Source organism: Osmia lignaria, chromosome 8 (assembly GCF_051020975.1).
Source record: "Osmia lignaria lignaria isolate PbOS001 chromosome 8, iyOsmLign1, whole genome shotgun sequence".
In the NCBI taxonomy this organism is placed as follows: Eukaryota; Metazoa; Arthropoda; class Insecta; order Hymenoptera; family Megachilidae; genus Osmia; species Osmia lignaria.
In genome coordinates this window covers 15,610,546-15,629,361 of record NC_135039.1, presented here as the reverse complement: position 1 = coordinate 15,629,361, position 18,816 = coordinate 15,610,546, and the positions used below count along the sequence as shown (strand labels likewise).

Sequence of the window (18,816 nt, the reverse complement as noted above, 5' to 3'; positions counted from 1 at the left end):
TTGGACCAAGTTTTAACACCATAGCGGTGTTGTAAGAGGTCGTCTAAAAGTACACGTTCCAATAATAATAGCGCTGTGCGTGAATAAGTAAGGATGGACTAAAGAAATTCATGAAAACGGCACACCAGCTGACGCGCCATTCAGAGCAGTGCTGTTTCATGTTAGGACATAATGAGGAACAGTCAAAGGCATCCTCCGGAACAGTACATATTGTAGGTCATCACGGAACCGTGACTACTCTGTAATTGCAGAAACATGACTGCACCTTGAAAATTCAAGGTCTGCAGGTGAAGCACGGCAAATGAAAAGCCCTGGAATCGCATCAATCTGTCAGGGAAACGTTTCACCAACTGCACGGATGTTACCGCCAACTCTTAGACTGCCCCAGACCTTGCCGGTGGTCGTGTTTTACAGGTGCGGACTGGTCAGAGGCTGGCAAGTGTATCGCGCGAGTTTTCCTGCCAAACTAGAGCGGTGCATGCTAAAGATAGGTTGCAGTGCTCAGGGATCGGCGTGTGTACCTAGAACCGGCGCGGGGGACAAGGGAGACCTTGGCCTTAGAAGTTTATATAACGAGGAAGCGCGCGAACCACCAGCTCAGTTGCGCCGCTCCGTTTCGATCCACCGATCCGAGACACGCTCTTGTAAGTTCATGCTTCCTGGTGCATTCTTGCATCCACTATATCCTCCTAATTCATACTGCTGTTTGTGAACCTTCCTGTTGCTTCAAATGGTCAAAACAACCTGAAAACGACTTGACGTTAGTCTAGAACCAGTGTTTCCTAGTGTACCCTTACCTCCCATTCATTTAGATCATCTATATATTTACTAGAAACAATGTATAAAACAATTGTAAACACCAAGTGATCAAATACACTTACATACGGTATAGGAACAAGATGATAATTTGATTGGAAACTTGCAGCAAGTGATTATGAAGATAATGAGAAGGTCAGAATCAGCTGATCAGTGAAGAGTACATCGGTGGGTCAGTTCGTGAGGTCCTTACACGTGAAAAGTGAATCGTTCTGTGGCTGATAGGAAGAGGATCGTGGTTGACTCGTTTGAACGTGGCCATGGTGAGCTGTAACAAGTGGCTTTTCCGGTGTGCGAAGTAAAAACACGCTCTACATGCTAAACAACTGGAGCAGTGGAACTTCTACGACTAAACGGGTAAATCATGAGCCACTCGTTGGAATCTTGTTTGTTCTAAATTAAAAAGAAAAAAAAAAGAAAAGAAAATCACTGATCAATCTTTCCAGTTGCATAACTCAAGAGATTTCTATGAAATTCAAAATTTAGTTATTAAACCTTCTCTAGACCTCTATAAATCTCTAAAACGGATTCAAGGTCCCAGCATCAAGACCTTCAATGTTGCTAACGTTATTTCTGGAGAACGAGACTGAAGCATTTTCAGGTGACGCGGTGAGCCTGGAATTGGAAAAAGATGCATCAGATTTTACTTTGGGCGTTGGTGGTCGCCCTAATTGGCCAAGTGCATTGCAAATGTAGCCTAGCACCGATTGTGGATGACGAACGGTCGATCGCCTACGCCTGTACGCATGGCGACCTGAACGACCTCGACGAGATATCCACCGAGGCAGAATGGATAGAGTTTACGGTGTCCCGGTTCCACCATATACCTGGCAACGCGTTCTCGAGATTCAAGAACCTTCGACGACTGTCCTTTTACAATTGCCACGTGAACTTCATCGATCCAGACGCGTTTGCCGGTCTAAATCGGCTCGAGTGGTTGATATTCCATGGGACTAAAATTCACGTGGCTAGGACCGCGTGGTTCCGTCCTTTAATCGACTTGAGGAAACTGATCTTGGACAGGTAAGAGGTTTACATAACCGAACTGCAATTCCATAAACAAGATCAATTATTATCCGTCGTTATTTTGTAATTGTTAAAAAAGGACAGTTATACGTATTACCTATATTAACTGATCAGGGAAGGGTCCTGAAGTGAGCATCAGAATTTTATCCTAAATAGTAATATTAAATAGTCAGAATTACGCATCGTGAAATAGTACGTCCGATTAAATAATGAATTTCAGTTTGAAAAAGGTATTGAAATGTAAGAGAATGATGATACCTTATTGGTAACGTTAGTGGGCCGTGATTTGCATGAGAAACGCGGAAACACGGTGTTTCCTTCTTTGCGAAACGCCGTGAGCGCCCTCGTGAATACAATGAAAAACAAACGGTTACGTAAAAATGATAATGTACGTGTAGGTACAGTGAATCATAAATCCGTTCGCAGATGCGGTTTGGTGCACATCGAGCCTGATGTTTTTCGCCTGCTACCCAGAATCGAAACTCTTGGCCTGCGGGATAACGATCTTGACTGTTTACCGATCGAGGAGCTTTCGTATCTGCGCGCGCTCAGGACCGTACGCATCGATGGGAACCCCTGGCTCTGCGAATGTCGGCAAAGATTAGACGAATACTTCGGATCTCGTTCTATCGTTCAGGAAGTACAATGTTTGAGGGAGATGAACGTTTGCAGAAAATACCAATGCATGACGCCAATTGGATTTCCTGTCGTTCCCTCCTCGTTAACTACGCAACACTTGAACAATTTCGATAGGGTAAACAGAAACGTTAAATTGCTTACCTTCGTCGAGTTTAATTGGTAATTTGTTATTTCAGGACCGACTGACGAATCGTGGCAATGAATTTCAAACCAACGTTTTCACCTCCTTGGACAGACTTCCGGATAAAACTACCTGGATCGAGATTTCCGGTTTGGTGATAGACCAGCTTCCAAGATACGCGTTTTTCCGTTTTGGAAATAGCTTGAGGAGTTTGGAATTGAACAACTGTCGCATCGGCGTTATTGAAAATGGCGCTTTCGCAGGGTTGCACAGGTTGCAACGCCTCTCGTTGGTCGGTAACCATTTTTCCACAATTGGTGCGTACTGGTTTCGGGATCTCGTCAATCTTCAACAATTGATCCTGGAAAGAAACGATATCGAACAGTTTGAAAGAAGCTCGTTGTCGCATGTCGGCGACAGTTTACGGCATCTTGATATACGAAATAATAGGTTGCGTTGCATAGCTGTCGAGGAATTAGCCGAATTGAAGAAGCTGGAAAGATTGGACGCAATTGGTAATCCTTGGCTCTGTAGCTGTCGTAATAATCTTCAAAACTTTCTGACAAGGAAAAATATCGGATTCGAGATTAACGCGGGACGATGTTACGCGAACGAAAACGACATTCCAGATGTCAGCAGCGACTGGCCATTGCAACAGGTACAACGCTAATCATATTCGGTATAAATTTTCACAGCATCACCTTTTACGCTTAAAATAATCATTTTTAATTCATAATTTTTTACTAATTATATGTTATGTAAATATTTCAGAATTTAGAAATATTTCATGATGGATTAAATAAATGGTCATTTTATTACTACCAATACACTCCATTGTATAGAGTAGTATTCTCCGTTCAAATTCAAAAATTTATAAGTGTTATTTGTTTATACAGACAACCGAAGGCTCTACAGTCATTAAAGGAAAAGTACATTGGACCTCCTTCGAAGACAGCATTAAACGCTCAAATATTACAACTGTAAGGCCAACTCCGTCTACTCCGCCTGTAGAAATTCATACTGTGACTCCGCAACCACCTACTTACACCGGTGCGTGCTACCCTGAGAAAACTGACGGTCAATCCAGATCAATTTACGCTTGTAGAGCTATAACGTCGCTCGAGGAACTGGGTGCGATACCGCCAACGGCACACACAATCCGAGTTATGTTGTCGAATATTAAGAAGATTTCTGAGCACAGCTTTTCACGCTTCAACGGATATCTATCAAGACTGGAGTTCAGAGACTGTGGTATCGAGGAGATCGAGCCTCGGGCTTTTTCCAATCTTTACAATCTCGAGTACTTGTCTCTGCGTGGTAATCAGCTCGAATCTATCAACGCAGAAATGCTTCAGGGTCTGTCCAACTTGAGAAGCCTGGATCTATCTCATAACAATATTTACAGAATCACGAATGATGTATTCGATCGTTTGCCGTACCTCACGAGCCTCGACATCTCTGAAAATTCCATGAACTGCATCGGCGTCGGGTACATGGCCAATCACTTGCATTATTTATCGTCTCTACGTGTTTCCAGCAATCCTTGGTCCTGTCTGTGCGGCACGAAAATAGCAGAGTTCCTAAATTCTCGAGGAATTCGTTACGACAAGCATTCGTTGCTGCTGAGGGAGGATTGTTATGCGACGCAGCTTCCAGAAACGACCGCCATCCCTCCTGCGACGACCGTTAGCGTTCCCACCAGGAACGAGACCATCGAAGGAAGCTGCACCAGCCAGGAGGATGCGACAGGAATTCGATATGTCTGTAGCGGTGGTAATTTATTGTTGTTGCAATCCATACCTCCCGAGGTAACCGTTATTGAATTCCACGATGGTCATCTTCCACGATTACCAAGTGGCGTCTTCCATAGATTCACAAATCTGAAGGAACTTGTGATTAGAAATTCTGGATTAACCACCGTGGAACAGGGTGCCTTTAATGGTATGAACAAACTGGAGAATTTAACCATTCAGGACAACCCATTGGAGATGATAGGATCTTCCTGGTTTGTTTTGGAAAATCTGGAGAGATTAGATTTACGGGGTAACTCGATCAAGTACATAGAACCTGGAACGTTTAGAAATTTGAATCGACTAACTTATTTGAACCTCGAAGGCAATGATCTGAAATGTATTTTTACAAGCGACTTAAATGACATGCCTAATGTGTACATCGTCGAGTTCTCTGGAAATCCTCTGAAGTGGAGGTGCCGAGTTGAATTGGAACAATTCCTCGAGGCACGAAAAATAATGTTTATTAAACTTGAGAATCCATGCGAGGGTAAAAAACTTGTAAGGCATCTTTTGCTGCAAAATAAAACAGACGGTTCGTTTGATTGTCCATTCGAATGTTCGACAGCTACTAACATCGGTCATTACTTATTTGCTGTACTGCTGTTACCGTTTCTGATAATATTCGTTCATTAATAGCATTGATATATTCAACACTTAACTATGGTACAATGATACATGTGTTCATTTAATAACTTTTTTTAATGCTTAACAATTGTAATACACACAAGATGATTAACAATTTGTTGTTGAAGGTGTAGGTAGCTGCCGAACCGAGAGGGACCAGCGAAGAAGAAGAAGAGTTTCCAAGTACAATTTTATTTCTGTAACTTAGTAAATTACTTAGTGTTATGTGCCATAATGTATTTAACGAATTAATTTATTTCGATAGATTTTAATTTTTAAAGGTATATTTATTTGAAAACGTTTACCAAAGAAATTATTTGAAATTGAGAGTCTTCCATGTTGAAGAAGCGAAAAAATTATTGAAAGCAGCTATGTAAAAAGGACGTAAGTCCTTGAGGCATTAATTAACTTACGCTTAAATAGATGTGTTTATTGAATGTATAAATAAATGACTTGTTATAGTTTTATCCGTAGTTTTTTGCTGTTGCAATCAGCTGCTTCATATGGGAGAATAAAAAACAAACTTTCAAGCCCGGCTAGCTCAGTCGGTAGAGCATGAGACTCTTAATCTCAGGGTCGTGGGTTCGAGCCCCACGTTGGGCGATTATTTTCCTTTTTCTTTTGCTTTTGTATTATTTATATTGTTTAAATTATAACAAGTGTTACAAAAAAGCTATTTTAGAAAAAAAAGAAATGGAAAACGATCCCTTAGCAGAGCGTGGTTTCGATCCACGGACCTCTGGGTTATGGGCCCAGCACGCTTCCACTGCGCCACTCTGCTGTTGTGAAAAGTGTTCTTAATTCTGTAAATAAACCTGCAAGTCATTTTAGAATAAAATATGTGTTAAATTATTAAATAACAGATGGCGCAGCAACACAAATTTTTATCACTTGCCAGTAAAGTAATAACTAAACAGAGCAATCTTACTTATCGATATTTTCAATAATTGTCACTACAAATACGTATGGACGCTTACAAAGTAATAATTTATTTATTTTGCTAAGTAACTTGGGTTCTTATTTAATCGTACTTAAGTTTTTAATCATATTAATGTGCAACTTTCGCTTTTCACTACGAGATGTAGTGCAATTTACAGAATCATGCGTGTACGATTGGTTTGAGAGGAGAAATTGATGTCTCCTGTGTTAAAGGTTATGTAGATTGAAACTTTTAACGTATTTGTACAATTTATTTTAATAACGTTCAAGGAAAGCATTATGGAAACGGAAAATTCTGGCGAATCTTCAAATTCAAATACTGAATCCGCATCACGCGCTGAACGAGTAAGTATCTCCTTTATTGGTACACGTTTGAAGTTTCAAAATATCATTATTACGTATTTTTGATCGCAGAAAAGTACTCGAGGAACCCGTCAAAAAGCGGATGATACTTCTGGAACAACAAAATTCCTTCGAAATTTCGATCCAGAGCGTAGTGAAAGAGAAAAACGTAAACTTCATCGACGAATATATCAGGGTTGCAAAAGACATACCATGTACAATGAAAGGGGTATTCATATACGAACAGGGATTGATTTTTGTGATTGTTTAAATTTAAGTTGTGCTGGTTGTCATTTTCCTTGTTCTAAATGTGGTTCTACAAAATGTGGTCACGACTGCAGGTTTGATATTCAACATTTTATCCTAATTACATTAAATTAATTAAATTTATAATACTATGTAAGTATGAATTATTTAATAGGAGTAATCGCAAATGGACTTATGAATCAATAGAGAACGAAGGCAGTGATGTTATTACAAGAAATCCAGTGGTAAAAGACTATTAGGTATTATACATTGATGCATTAGTGATTTTATTTCAATAAATAACATTATGGCTGTGGTATATAAGAATTTTATAATAACTGATATGTAAGAGATTTATAATAACCGTACAAGCTATATCATATCGATGTCAGTTAGGTTATGAGGCACTGTAAAGAAAGACACGGTACAAGGTATTGACATCAACAACATTGATAAAGCAATAAAATAGTACGTATACTTCATTTTTTTTTAATTTCTATAATTCATTAATCCTATAAAAAATAATTCCTCACAGATCCTTGTTTAGTTGACATGAACAGTATTTTTTAGGAGCTGCAGCAGCATCCTTAGCTTGTAGAATACAATTGGCCGCTCCTCGATCAAACCAATTTGCCCGAATTTTCCCGTCGAGTTAGCAAAGACCTCTTGCAAGAAGAAAATCCTGAAAAAAAGAAGCAACGAAATTTGAAATTACACATACCTAGCGTGCGTGTGCACCGGTACACGAACGTGCTATTGATTTTCCTTAGCACTTTTGGCGTAGTGCGCACGTACCTAACGCACATACACACGTTTTCCCGGTGGAGTGGGGCGAGCCCCGATACGGAGGGCGTGCGCTTCGTTTCCCTTCGAAATCGTCAAAGTTCATGCAACCGAAAGCCTGGAGAGTAGGCGAATATGCTGATCCCGCTTGTGGATGGAAATCGGATGCAACACCCGTCGATCGATTCGCAAATTAACAGTGGTCATTAACGTGTATTCAACGTTCGAAGTTACATCAGAAATCATTTTGGGACACCTGAGAACATCGTTGCCTGAGAAATATCCTTGGATAGACCAGTTGTTATCGTCTCCGACCGGCGGCTGGAGAAATCTTCTTGGCTGGCACGTTGCCTGCACGATTAAGGGTGTCGTTCACGGCCCTGCCGAACCTGCACGTCCTCTTGAACTCAACGTCAAGCCTGGTGTTTACTCCAGGATAATCCTGAGGCAGAAGAAGGTACAGCAACGATTTCAATAACTCGACCAGCCTACTCGATTACAGATCCAAGTGGTTTCTTAGACGAGAAGGAGCCACGTGAAAGTGTCATCCGCTCGATCATGTCCATAAAGACGGTTTATCGCTTGCAGATCCTTCGCGACACCATCGCCGGGTCAATGGGATCGTGATCTTATCGCTTAATGGGACTCGTGACGCGACGATGTTTAACCGTGGTCGTGGTTCAGAATTCACTCGACGATAATTAAACTATCCCGCTCTCTGCTGGCTTATACCGATTAATATATTATTTAATATAGTTTTCGAAATTGATCGATTAGCAACTTGTTGAAACTAAATGTAAGAATTGTTGGAAATCTGAAAAAAATTTGTTTGAACGTTCACGTTTGAAGTGGATATTGCGGTAAATGTTATTTGACAATGACAAGGAAGCTCAGTTTCAAATATCACTTGTTGAATTCATGTATGTATAGATGGATGATTATAGGTCATAAGAGGATTTGTGAAGTGGCAGGTCATCGTTTTTTTCCGCTGGACATTTCAATGTTTGTACAAACACATTTATCCGTACCGTGATTGGACAATCTCTTTAATCTAGTGTTGAAATACTGTGCCTTTAATCGTGAAAATGATCTATTCGATCAACGAGTAAATTGAATCATTTTAAAATAGAAGAACACGTGGTACGGCTCGATAACCTTGCATTTAGTTTCCTCGAGTTTTGCTTAACTAAATTCAAATGTACCTTGAAAATCAATTTCAACGATCAAACTAGAATACAGGTATATTGGCATTCGGTGCCTTTTTCTCTTTGTACGACCAGCCAACTGGAAACTGCTCGTAGGAGTCAAAGAGTGTAAATACGAGCCAGCAGAGGCGTAAAAAAAGAAGAATAACTCGGTTGCAGAGAGAGAAGGGTTGCTGCAACCTTTTCCATTTTCGGAAAAAACCGTGGGCGTACGAATCAATTTTGTTTTGTATGTTGTGTGGGAGACAGATTTAAACGATCTCGCAAAAGGGACCCCGTGTGGCGGGGGTTAAGATCGTCGGGACGGCAGATGTCAGGATGCCGGAGCAGAGTAACGACTACCGCGTGGTGGTGTTTGGAGCGGGTGGCGTTGGCAAGAGTTCTCTGGTTCTACGTTTCGTGAAAGGAACCTTTCGCGAGTCCTACATCCCGACAATCGAGGACACCTATAGACAGGTAAGTTCAATAAAAGCATATCAACCCCTATTTTACATTATGTAAACCACTGGTATATGGAAAGGAGAAAAGGGTTGTAGAATACGTACGAGTATTGTATGATCTTGAAATTTAGACTGCATTGTTAATACAGTGAAAGCAGTGGTATCGGTTGACTATTAATGGCACAAGTGACGTGGAATTGTACGATGGAGACAACGCAAGTAGTAGAGGAACGTCATGTATCGGACAGTGGTAATAGATTTTCCAAATCAGATAAAAGCGTGTATCGTGACGTAAAACGGTGACGTTTTACCGATGATTCATACATGATGCAAGATCATTGCTCTAATCGTTCATCTTTCAACCATTATCTCGTTCCGTAATCGCGAAATCCACATGGAACTGAGCCCCGAGTAAACAGTTTATCTTCTCGGCAAATTTTTTTTCTCTCTTCTATTTGCATTTCAAATTCGTTCTCGATGTTGCCATACGATTCGCCTAGAGACTGAGATAATAGGGTTAGTTTAGAGATTCGATTCAAGTTGTTTGAATACGTTTTACTTTCAAATGATCAATTATCATTTTGATTATTTCACAAATAACGATATTTCACTATTGAATATTTTAATGCATAATGCGACCTCTGTCGATAAATATTTCTGCATAACAATCGCAATTAGTATAAACAATATTCTTTTCTAGGTTATAAATTAAATTTATAAACGGCGCTGCAACGAATATCGCACGATCGATCGATTAATTGATAGTTTAGGTTATCGCTCGATTTCGATTAATCGGTTGTTCGATATCGAACAGTCTATCGATCGAGGTAAGGTAAAGAATTTAAATTATTCGATAATCGATCGATGCGATACTAAATACAAAAGAAGCGTCGTCGGTGAAATTGTTGAGACCCGTGCTGTGTGCGCGAGAAGAAGCGTGACGAGCAGGAAATAAATCGGACAATGCGCTGCAATATTTCAGGTGATAAGCTGCAACAAAAACATATGCACGCTTCAAATTACGGACACAACGGGGTCTCATCAGTTTCCCGCGATGCAGCGGCTTTCTATTAGCAAAGGTCACGCCTTCATCCTTGTATATTCGGTGTGCTCACGGCAAAGCCTCGAGGAACTACGACCCATCTGGGCCATTATTAGAGAGCTTAAGGGACAGGACATATCGCAGATACCTATAATGCTGGTAAGACCTACTTTTCTCATACTCTCGTTGTTTTCTTGTTACTTCACCTCTCCTATTGTGATTTTTATATATCTCTAATATCCACCACTATTTGTATTATTTTTTTTTTAACATGACACATGATTTTCTTTTTTCTTTCACTACCATGCATAGAGCGCACAAAGAGTGAAGCATGTAAAAGAAACATCTGTCTATTTATATAGCTATCGAGGAAGAAGCTATGGAGCGCAAAGGTGTAACATTGTAGTAGAGAAAAGAGAATTTTCCGAAGGTCACCTGTTCCCATGGTTTAAGGGCTAAAGAGCATTGTTTATGTCCTTTTTTTAATATTAAGAATTTTTTCTTCTTTTTTTTATATTTTCCAACACCTCCCATAGGTGGGGAACAAATGCGACGAGAGTCCATCGGTACGCGAGGTGTCGATAAGCGAGGGTGCAGCGGAGGCTGCGAATTGGGGCTGTGGATTTTTGGAAACGTCGGCGAAGACAAATCACAACGTGAACGCCCTGTTCCGGGACCTGCTGATGCTCGAGAAGAACAGGTCCGTCTCGTTGCAGCCAGTGCAGAGCAACAACGCGATCAGCTTGAAGGAGAAATGCTCTGTGATGTAACCGACTGAGAGGAGGGAAGCTGGAATGGCATATTGTCGTTGTCGTGGTGCATACGGTACTTAAGCGAGATCAAGGCAGAAGACGAGCACTTCTGTAAAGAGAGCATTGTCGTACGTTTTTCGACCCGGCGTGGCATCGTCCACGGTAGTCTCGACACGACCACAGAGTATTTCAAGTAGGATAAATTTGCGCGAGCGAAAGGGACGGCAGACATCTGCGAATACACGAGTAAGGTGTATCTTAATGCTCTGTGATCGTTCAAGTAATCTCTTGGAGGAGTTTCCTCCAACGACCGTCAGAGGAGACATCCTCCATGTAATCCTTTAAGAGAGCTGTTGTTACAATGATTGTGCCAGAGCATTAGATCCGCCTTAGTAACATCTCTTTTTAATCGAACAACGTACTCTATACTATTGATAGATTTTTTAATTTTGATACAGAGCGACGTTACGTTAGGTTTCACGAGACCAACGACGCACGCGTTCTTCATTCTGTACCAGTGTTAGCTCGTTAGTCGAGATTCATCGTAGGAGGGTAAATCGGGCGTACAATTTTTCACCATTCGTTCAGCTATCTCGAGCTTATTAGACGAAAGGGACGCGATCGTTCCGAACGAACGAACCAACACGATTTCGACGAGCGATCGTCCCTTTCGTGACCAACGAACAAGGCGGATGTTTCTTGAAAGAGCGGTCAGTAGAAAAACGCGAGTACGACCACCGCGTGGCTGTTGATAACCAACAGAAAACACGTGTCTCGCTCTTTCATGAAAAATATTGTCGTGCTTCGATGTCCGAGACTACTGCGTGACAAATTGGGACCGGTGTCGCACAGTTTCTCGGCGAGAAGAGGAAGAGAAATCGAGGCGAACACGCGAATGAATAAACGACAAAACTAGATAAAAAGTTGTTACGATATTGGTTTTTGTTGAATAGTTGTAAGGTTTTTGTAACGACGCTAATTAGGATTTATTACTCGACACGTCGGAAGATACAGAGAGATACACACACACACACACAATTATACGTACATATACGCAAGGCTTGCGCTCACACACAGGTTCGTTAGGCACTCGCGTTTCCCCGTGTTGACCCAGATTTTAGTATTTCCTTCCTGTATGTCTTACACACGTAGACCGCGTACGTGGTAGTGTTTTTACGAGGAGACGCTAATTAAAGGGACTTGCCTCGAAGGGCTCGTTTTTTTTTTCTCATTCATTTTCTTCGTGAAACTGAACTTGAACAACACTAGAGACCAGCATCGAACGTCGGTCTAACTTTCAAAATTCGCTAATAAACGCTAAGAGTTTTGAGAATTGCTAGTCATTGTATCTCGTAGAGTTGGAATGTAAATAGAGCAGTACTGTACGTAGCTATAATTCTCAAAACTTTCAGAGTGTCTTTAGGATTCATACGTTAATGCTTGCGAGGTACGAGTGGATAAGAAAGGGTACGTAATCTGGTCGACAGTCTGTATTTGCTTCTTCTTCAAAGACATCAACGAATTAAGGTTCCAGCCATTTTGTAAACGGTTCAGCTTCGCCATTTTGTCCACTCGCGCCTTCCTGTGATAGCTTTAAGGGATGAAATACCACGGTCGAAGCGCAATCCCGTCGATATTAGGGTTTGATAGAAAAGCGATTAGTATCATTATCACCGCCACTACGAACTACCGATGTTAGCGATTATTTTACAGAACGTACGAAGGAATACATATCCTATGTAACTGTTGAGCGTACGAAAAGATTGTTAGTAAACAGATACGCGCGTGTACCATAATCACAGTATAGTAATCAAGTTCCAACAAACGTTTTCCTGCAACTCTGTTTTAAAAGGTAGCTTTAATTCCTAAACAACCTGATGCACCCGCGTATCTGTGTATGAATGTATATACATATTTACAGTTATATTTAGAAGCAAGGTTAAATAGAAATCTAGTCAAAGGCGAAACTGACTTTATGGAGTCTACCATTGGCAAGCTGAAAGAGCAGCGAAAGGGAAATAAAGCCATACACGTACACGCACACTACACACACTACACACACACTATTTAGAAATCGACAAATCGTAATTCTCTGATTTTTTCGGGGCCAATCGGTGTGATTTACATAAATTGTGAGCTTCTTCTGCGCGATACTAGGCGGAATTCTGTTCCTTTCGCGTCTTCGCACAATTTCACGGGCGTCACTTTGAATTTAATCCCTCAGCGATCACGTCGTGATAATCTATAATCGAATTTTTGAGAACTTTTATCTGTGCCATGCCAAAAAGAGAATTCGATTTTCTATCCGCACCGAAAACTGTGGTGCCCCTTTTTACGAACGTTGGTACTCGTTTTTTAGATATTCGCAAAATAAACGCTTCGTTTTATACTTAACCGCCGATCGGTCGTGATCATCGAGGGATTCATTTCGATGTATGCTCGCCTGTAAAACCGCTGAAACGAACGTTTCTTTTCTTTCAGTGTGTTCTTGTTAAGAATCGCACACTTCGTCCTCGTATCATATAGCGTGCGCGCGTCGGCGTCGTTTACGCATGCGCGACGGTTCGGCGACGCGCCCCGCGATTTTTTCAAACTTTTATTACTCGTCGAAAGCGAAGAATATTGAGAGAATATTGTACATCGAGAACATACGTTTTTTATCGAGTTACAAATTATCACGGCACGCACGACCATGAGAAGAAAAAAAAAAAAAAAATTTCGATGGATCTCGTACGATATTATGCTTTATTTTTTATTATGTGTCCGAGAACGTCCGGCGTACCTTGATACTTCAAACCTAGATCCGGGTTGCTATTGCTCCAGGACGAAAAGGCAGAATTAAAAAATGATTAGGTGAATGGTATTTACATACTATAGAAATTGATAGACACAGATTAGAGCGCTTGATCGATTCCGTAACAGTATAGAATCTTTTTTGTAAATACTATGATAAAAGAAGTATACTATCGAGACAGTGCGTTTCAAATAGATTCTCAAAATTTTAAGAGAATCGTTATTAATGTTAATCATATCTATTAAAGAATATAATAAATACAATTATACAATAAGTAATTAAAAAAAAGAAAGTAAAAAGCGTAGGTGAGAAAGGTGGAGGGGGTAAGCAACTTAATTGCTAACAAAATATTCAGAGTTCGATTCCCCCCTATGGGGGCGCAGTTTTTTCTTCTAATCACGTTTTCTCTTCCTAGCGTAATCAATTAAAGAAATTTTTAATATTTGCGTTTTTATTAACATCATGAACCGTGTTAATTTCGTCCTCGGGCAAAAACGTCTTCCGGATCGGATGAAGCGGTCGTTCGTGCCAAATTAAAAAGATACGTTATCCGTTATTTATGGGAATTTTACTTAGGCTTAAGCTTGTTGTTAAGTGATGATGGATTTTAAAAGACAACAAAACAGAAACACACTTCTGTCGATCGGGCCCGTGTCGGTTTGTGATCGAGGAATGTTAAAGAAACTGCTGTGAAAAAAAAATAAGGCTTGCCCACCTCGCTTCCTGCAAAAATCCAGTGTATAAAAGAAGTTTTATTAACAATTAAGCGAACAAACAAAAGATACTGAAATACGAACGTGCAAAGGTGGGAATTTGAAAATATGAGGGAAGTTTTCTGGGGAAAAAATAATTACAATGAAAAGCTAAATCATATCATATCATAATACCATATCCAAATCGACTTAGGTACAAATGTACAGAATAATAAAAATAATGAAGATGTTATTGAAAACTAACAACGAACTCGATCACAATTCCTATGGCAACCGACGAACTTGAAATGTTAAAAGAAAAAGGTTTAATTCCCGCCTTTGGATCGATCGTTTGTCGAAGAAAACGAAGGAATCACATATCATGGCTGCGCGTTCCACTGTGTATACAAAGCAGGAATGCGTTTAGAATGGCACAAAGAATGTTTAAATATTTAGAGAAAATGAAACAGAGTCCGATATCGAAAATGGGTTCTCGTTCATTATTATCCACACTCAAATCGTTAACCGGCTACGAATCTGTACTCGTGAAGATAAAAAAAAAAAAATGATAAACTGCGAATTATACAATCGAATTGATTCTTGGCAAATTTATGTCTCTTCTCTGCAACCAGCCTTCTACTTCCGGTCCTCGTCGATTCCTCACCTCTGCTGGTATCTAATACATTATTTAATATCATCAAAACCATTATATCTCTTTTATTTTTCTAATAATTCTTTTATTTTATTTTTTCAGTTTACCAGAGTAATTTTATATTTTGGAGTAGAAAATTGTTACATGCATAATGTGAACAGGTATTATTTTATTTACATTTTCTTTTCAAATGGCATTTGTATGGAAATATTTATTTCATTCTTCTTTCTTTTTAATTTTATTGAAATAGGTTTCTTCCTTCAAACATGGAGAATCTTCAGTTCTACACATTATTACAAGAATAGGAATAGAAGAAGATGACTGCAAGCTGAAAGTTTAATTTCATTAATCATATTCTTAATAACATTGGTAATATAATTATCATTTTCATTATATCAAGATATAAAATATCTTTTTGCTGCTGTGTTTATTTTTCTTCTCATCGTAATAGATGTATGAATCCCTAAAGAAATGAAGCATGTATCGATCGAATCAACGAAAAAGTGTACGAGAAGAATCATCTTGTCACTCCAGCGGAAAAATGTCTTCTCTTGTTACTCTTGGTGTCCAGGAACCACGGTCAGAGGAGGCCGTATCCCTGTTGTAGCGAGCAACCAAGTCACCGAAGTAGGAGTGGCGAGGAGAGCAAACATTCGGAACCAATCGTCGAGAAAGGGTGGTCCAGCGAATGTTTGTTCAACTTGCTTCACCGTGGTTATACTGGAGGAACCGCGTTGAGAAGAGGAACGCGTGCAGAGCCAATCGCACGACACCCCGCAGGGAAAATCAAAATCTTAGGAGCGAGATTTTCTTTAGGCGATGCTGACAAACTCAGTCAGGGATGAACAATCGTACAGAGACTTTAGTTGCTTTTCGACACAATATCTTCTAATCATTTGAATATATTTATTAGTATTTTATAAACACACTTAATACCAAAACATCCTGGTGTAAGCTGTGTCTAAAAGAAAGAGGTTTTAAACTACCTTTTATACAATCCTTTCATTTTGGACACAGTGTTAAGTGTAACGACTGAAATTAAAACTCTGTTGTATCATATTTCTCGTTTTTAATTTTGTTAGAGAATTGTGACTGAGAGGATGAAGGGACTAGTTTGAGATTGAACAGATTTATTGGTGATCGATTAGAGTATGCTGCGTGGAAAGAACAAGAACAAGGTTGCAAACGAGGAGGAGGAGAGTGAGGTGAAACAGAGGAGACCAAAGTGTGCTCGTTGTAGGAATCACGGTTTGATCTCCTGGTTGAGAGGTCACAAACGAGAGTGTCGTTATCGCGAGTGCCTCTGCCCGAAATGTTCTTTGATAGCGGAGAGACAGAGAGTGATGGCTGCTCAGGTAAGACATCCTTGCAAATAAATATCACCTCTATGCAGAACATACTAAATTTAACGATATAAAATATTTAACTAATTAACGAAGCATCTGACCCTGAAGCAATGGGGGAAATTAGAAAGAAAAAGGTCAATCTCCATCACCTTCGGTATTTAGCTCGGCTAATTTGCCCTTCGTTGTTTTGCAGAGAAGAAAAAAAAAATGTAATTATCGTCGACCGATTAAGCGTAAGCCTTAAATGAGCCTGATGAAAGGGGAGCCAATAAGCGGATTCAGTTTTCGTTGCACTTGTACCACTCGATCCTAGAGCCTCGTTCACCCTCCGTCTATGTTGGGAAAACAGTCGATCAGTCGAGGGAGAAGAGGAATTAAATCCATTAACGCGCGGTGTAGCGTTTCATTTCTGTTTGCATAGACATTATGACACTCGATACGTAGCTCGTCGAGGGGACGATTTGGATTCAATCGATGTAAAGCTGGTACATCGACGACTTCTCAAAGAAACAGCGTGAATTCGGTTTAAAACAATGCAATTTAGCTTCTGGAACCTCTGACATAGTTAATTTATTCTTTTTCTGTAAATGAAGATTGATTATAGTAACATTGGTTTAGATTTTAGAGTAACTCGATCACATTACTTCATCTTCTCTCATAAAATCTAAAAGAGGGTACCCTCTGTTAGGCTTCCTCAATAATCCCGACGATGTGAAACAATATAGTGGGTGGTCCAGTCGGGAATAACGCGTGCCAAATGGTCCCATATGTATCTCTATTGACATTGCCCGTTAAGAAAACACATATGCAGTATCGGCTAAGCGGCAGATCCATTTATAAATCCAGTAACGCAGTGATGATCTGATCCGACTTCATTTTTCACTGCCAACAATCTTCCTCTTTGTCTACATTTCTATGTTAACGGAATTTAATCTGAATCGTTTCTTCTATTTTATGCGACAAGGTGGCCCTTAAGAGGCAGCAAGCAGCGGAGGACGCCATTGCCTTGAAAATGGCTAAAGTGGCCACTGGACAGAAGCTGAGTCGTCTTCCACCGGGGAAAATATTTGGAATGTCGGTGACTGAACCAAAGTCAATAATCAATGATAATAAAGAGACTGATTCAGGCCAGAAAGAGGAAGAGGAAGGGGCTGAAGATTCAAAGCAGGATTTCACTCAGATAAATCAACGTCAAGACTCTCCGGTAGGTAAAAAAAAAGGAATATTTATTACAGAAAAGAAACAAACCATTAGCACCACTCAAACGATCTCATCTTGCTTGTTTCAACAACAAGAACCTTCTTACTCGCCTCGTCCCCTTTTATAGTCGATCAACGAGAACGGATCCAAGTACAAGAGCCTGGTATTCAACAACCAAGAGGAGACAAAAGAGAGCAGTGTGTCACAGACCTCCGTGGAGACGTTGGCGCGATTGTTTCCCAACACAAAGCTCTCCGTGCTTCAGTTAGTTTTACAAAGATGCGGGCAAGACCTGTTGAAGGCGATCGAGTACTTCGCCAGCGATAGTTTTGCCATCAACTCGACCGCTTATGCCTCTGCTTTTCGACCACCGCAGACCACCGAGGAAACCAGGTCAACTGAACCGCTCTCAGGAACTATGCTGGCTCCATTTTACTCCAGCCTCTCCAGGAACATCTATGGAGACGGCTACTGTCTGCTGAACATCGTTCCTGATCAGTTTCCAAAGAGTATCGTGTCGGACACAACAGCCTGTACCTCTCTGCCCATCAAGACTGGTCAGCACGAGGAAGGGTTGGCCTTTAACGTTCAGTACAATAATTACTTCAACTCTGGAGCACAACAGCAGCTGAGGGATCACGTGTACGCCCAGGTCACCGAGCATCTACCTTCCAGGCCTGGATTTCTTCATTTCCCTCCTGTCATTCCTGGGATACCCTGCGTGCAACCAAATTGCCCTCAGTGCAGCTACAAGTTCCCTTAATTGTCTCCAAGTTTGTATAAATTGACAATATGCCACTATTAAGGTATTGCTTTGACGAGATGGAACTGCTTCATAATATGATTCTCTGTATATTTGTATTTTATATAATCGTACAGTAGCGTTGCCAGTGCATAGTGAAACCATTTCACTGGATTTTTTTTTTATCGACTGTTCTCTTATTTACATTTACAACCGTGACGTGCAACGATAAGTCTAGATTTTCGATGGATCTCTGATGTGCCATGAGTCACCGTGAACACCTGTCGCGTGCATCAAGATGCGAGGATAGATTAACGTCACGAATCTTGAAACGCTAGCAGGCTTATCGTGTGTGAAATTTACACGTGGATTTAACGAGCTTCGCGTTCTATGATCGGTAGAGCTTAATCTTCAAAGTTCAGCGAAACGAGCTGGGCCAAGCGAAGCGTACTCCTGCCACGCATCACTTGCTCCACTGCCTCCTGCCTCGTCTACCGATTGACCTTTGATCGTCGAGCGTGAAATAAAACCTGTTAGAGTTGTACCCCACGATCATCGTGACAGTTTTACGCATAACCAGTCTCTCTCGGTGATCTTTGTCGAACGTATCGTAAACATGATT

General features: G+C 40.6%; 3 protein-coding genes and 2 non-coding genes across 9 annotated transcripts; 4 read left to right on the top strand and 1 right to left on the bottom strand.

Moving 5' to 3' along the window:
* The first annotated feature begins 491 nt into the window (after positions 1 to 491).
* Positions 492 to 5,486, top strand: LOC117606579 (uncharacterized). Of its 4 annotated transcripts, none has more exons than XM_034329193.2 (6): positions 492 to 644; positions 926 to 1,173; positions 1,418 to 1,839; positions 2,269 to 2,596; positions 2,658 to 3,260; positions 3,499 to 5,486. In XM_034329193.2, the coding sequence occupies exons 3-6, from the start codon at positions 1,448 to 1,450 to the stop codon at positions 5,026 to 5,028; spliced, it is 2,853 nt and encodes a 950-aa protein (XP_034185084.1). In that variant the 5' UTR covers positions 492 to 644; positions 926 to 1,173; positions 1,418 to 1,447; the 3' UTR covers positions 5,029 to 5,486. The 4 variants fall into 4 exon arrangements, with proteins under 4 accessions (XP_034185084.1, XP_034185085.1, XP_076545565.1 ...); XM_034329194.2 differs by having other exon boundaries at positions 1,409 to 1,839; XM_076689450.1 differs by having other exon boundaries at positions 1,351 to 1,839.
* A 63-nt stretch (positions 5,487 to 5,549) lies between these two features.
* TRNAK-CUU (transfer RNA lysine (anticodon CUU)) lies at positions 5,550 to 5,622 on the top strand. Its single transcript has one exon. It is a non-coding gene; the product is annotated as a tRNA-Lys (tRNA).
* A 106-nt stretch (positions 5,623 to 5,728) lies between these two features.
* TRNAM-CAU (transfer RNA methionine (anticodon CAU)) lies at positions 5,729 to 5,800 on the bottom strand. The gene has a single exon. It is a non-coding gene; the product is annotated as a tRNA-Met (tRNA).
* Positions 5,801 to 8,852: 3,052 nt separating this feature from the next.
* LOC117606604 (GTP-binding protein Di-Ras2) lies at positions 8,853 to 13,486 on the top strand. Its single transcript, XM_034329297.2, has 3 exons — positions 8,853 to 8,990; positions 9,957 to 10,175; positions 10,553 to 13,486. Exons 1-3 carry the CDS (start codon positions 8,853 to 8,855, stop codon positions 10,784 to 10,786), a joined length of 591 nt encoding a protein of 196 aa, XP_034185188.1. The 3' UTR covers positions 10,787 to 13,486.
* A 1,396-nt stretch (positions 13,487 to 14,882) lies between these two features.
* LOC117606597 (doublesex- and mab-3-related transcription factor A2) lies at positions 14,883 to 18,215 on the top strand. 2 transcript variants are annotated; one of them, XM_034329283.2, is made up of 6 exons: positions 14,883 to 14,926; positions 15,009 to 15,067; positions 15,157 to 15,757; positions 15,989 to 16,261; positions 17,217 to 17,456; positions 17,580 to 18,215. In XM_034329283.2, exons 4-6 carry the CDS (start codon positions 16,058 to 16,060, stop codon positions 18,213 to 18,215), a joined length of 1,080 nt encoding a protein of 359 aa, XP_034185174.1. In that variant the 5' UTR covers positions 14,883 to 14,926; positions 15,009 to 15,067; positions 15,157 to 15,757; positions 15,989 to 16,057. The 2 variants fall into 2 exon arrangements, with proteins under 2 accessions (XP_034185174.1, XP_034185173.1); XM_034329282.2 differs by having other exon boundaries at positions 15,157 to 16,261.
* The last annotated feature ends 601 nt before the right edge of the window (positions 18,216 to 18,816 follow it).

Bases quoted from the DNA above. Each gene is read 5' to 3' on its own strand.
- LOC117606579 (XM_034329193.2), top strand. From the start codon at position 1,448: ATGCATCAGATTTTACTTTGGGCGTTGGTGGTCGCCCTAATTGGCCAA. The intron at 1,840-2,268 runs GTAAGAGGTTTA...ATCCGTTCGCAG, and splicing joins AGGAAACTGATCTTGGACAG to ATGCGGTTTGGTGCACATCG. The intron at 3,261-3,498 runs GTACAACGCTAA...TTGTTTATACAG, and splicing joins GCGACTGGCCATTGCAACAG to ACAACCGAAGGCTCTACAGT.
- LOC117606604 (XM_034329297.2), top strand. From the start codon at position 8,853: ATGCCGGAGCAGAGTAACGACTACCGCGTGGTGGTGTTTGGAGCGGGT. The intron at 8,991-9,956 runs GTAAGTTCAATA...GCAATATTTCAG, and splicing joins TCGAGGACACCTATAGACAG to GTGATAAGCTGCAACAAAAA. The intron at 10,176-10,552 runs GTAAGACCTACT...CACCTCCCATAG, and splicing joins CGCAGATACCTATAATGCTG to GTGGGGAACAAATGCGACGA.
- LOC117606597 (XM_034329283.2), top strand. From the start codon at position 16,058: ATGCTGCGTGGAAAGAACAAGAACAAGGTTGCAAACGAGGAGGAGGAG. The intron at 16,262-17,216 runs GTAAGACATCCT...TTATGCGACAAG, and splicing joins AGAGAGTGATGGCTGCTCAG to GTGGCCCTTAAGAGGCAGCA. The intron at 17,457-17,579 runs GTAGGTAAAAAA...CCCCTTTTATAG, and splicing joins ATCAACGTCAAGACTCTCCG to TCGATCAACGAGAACGGATC.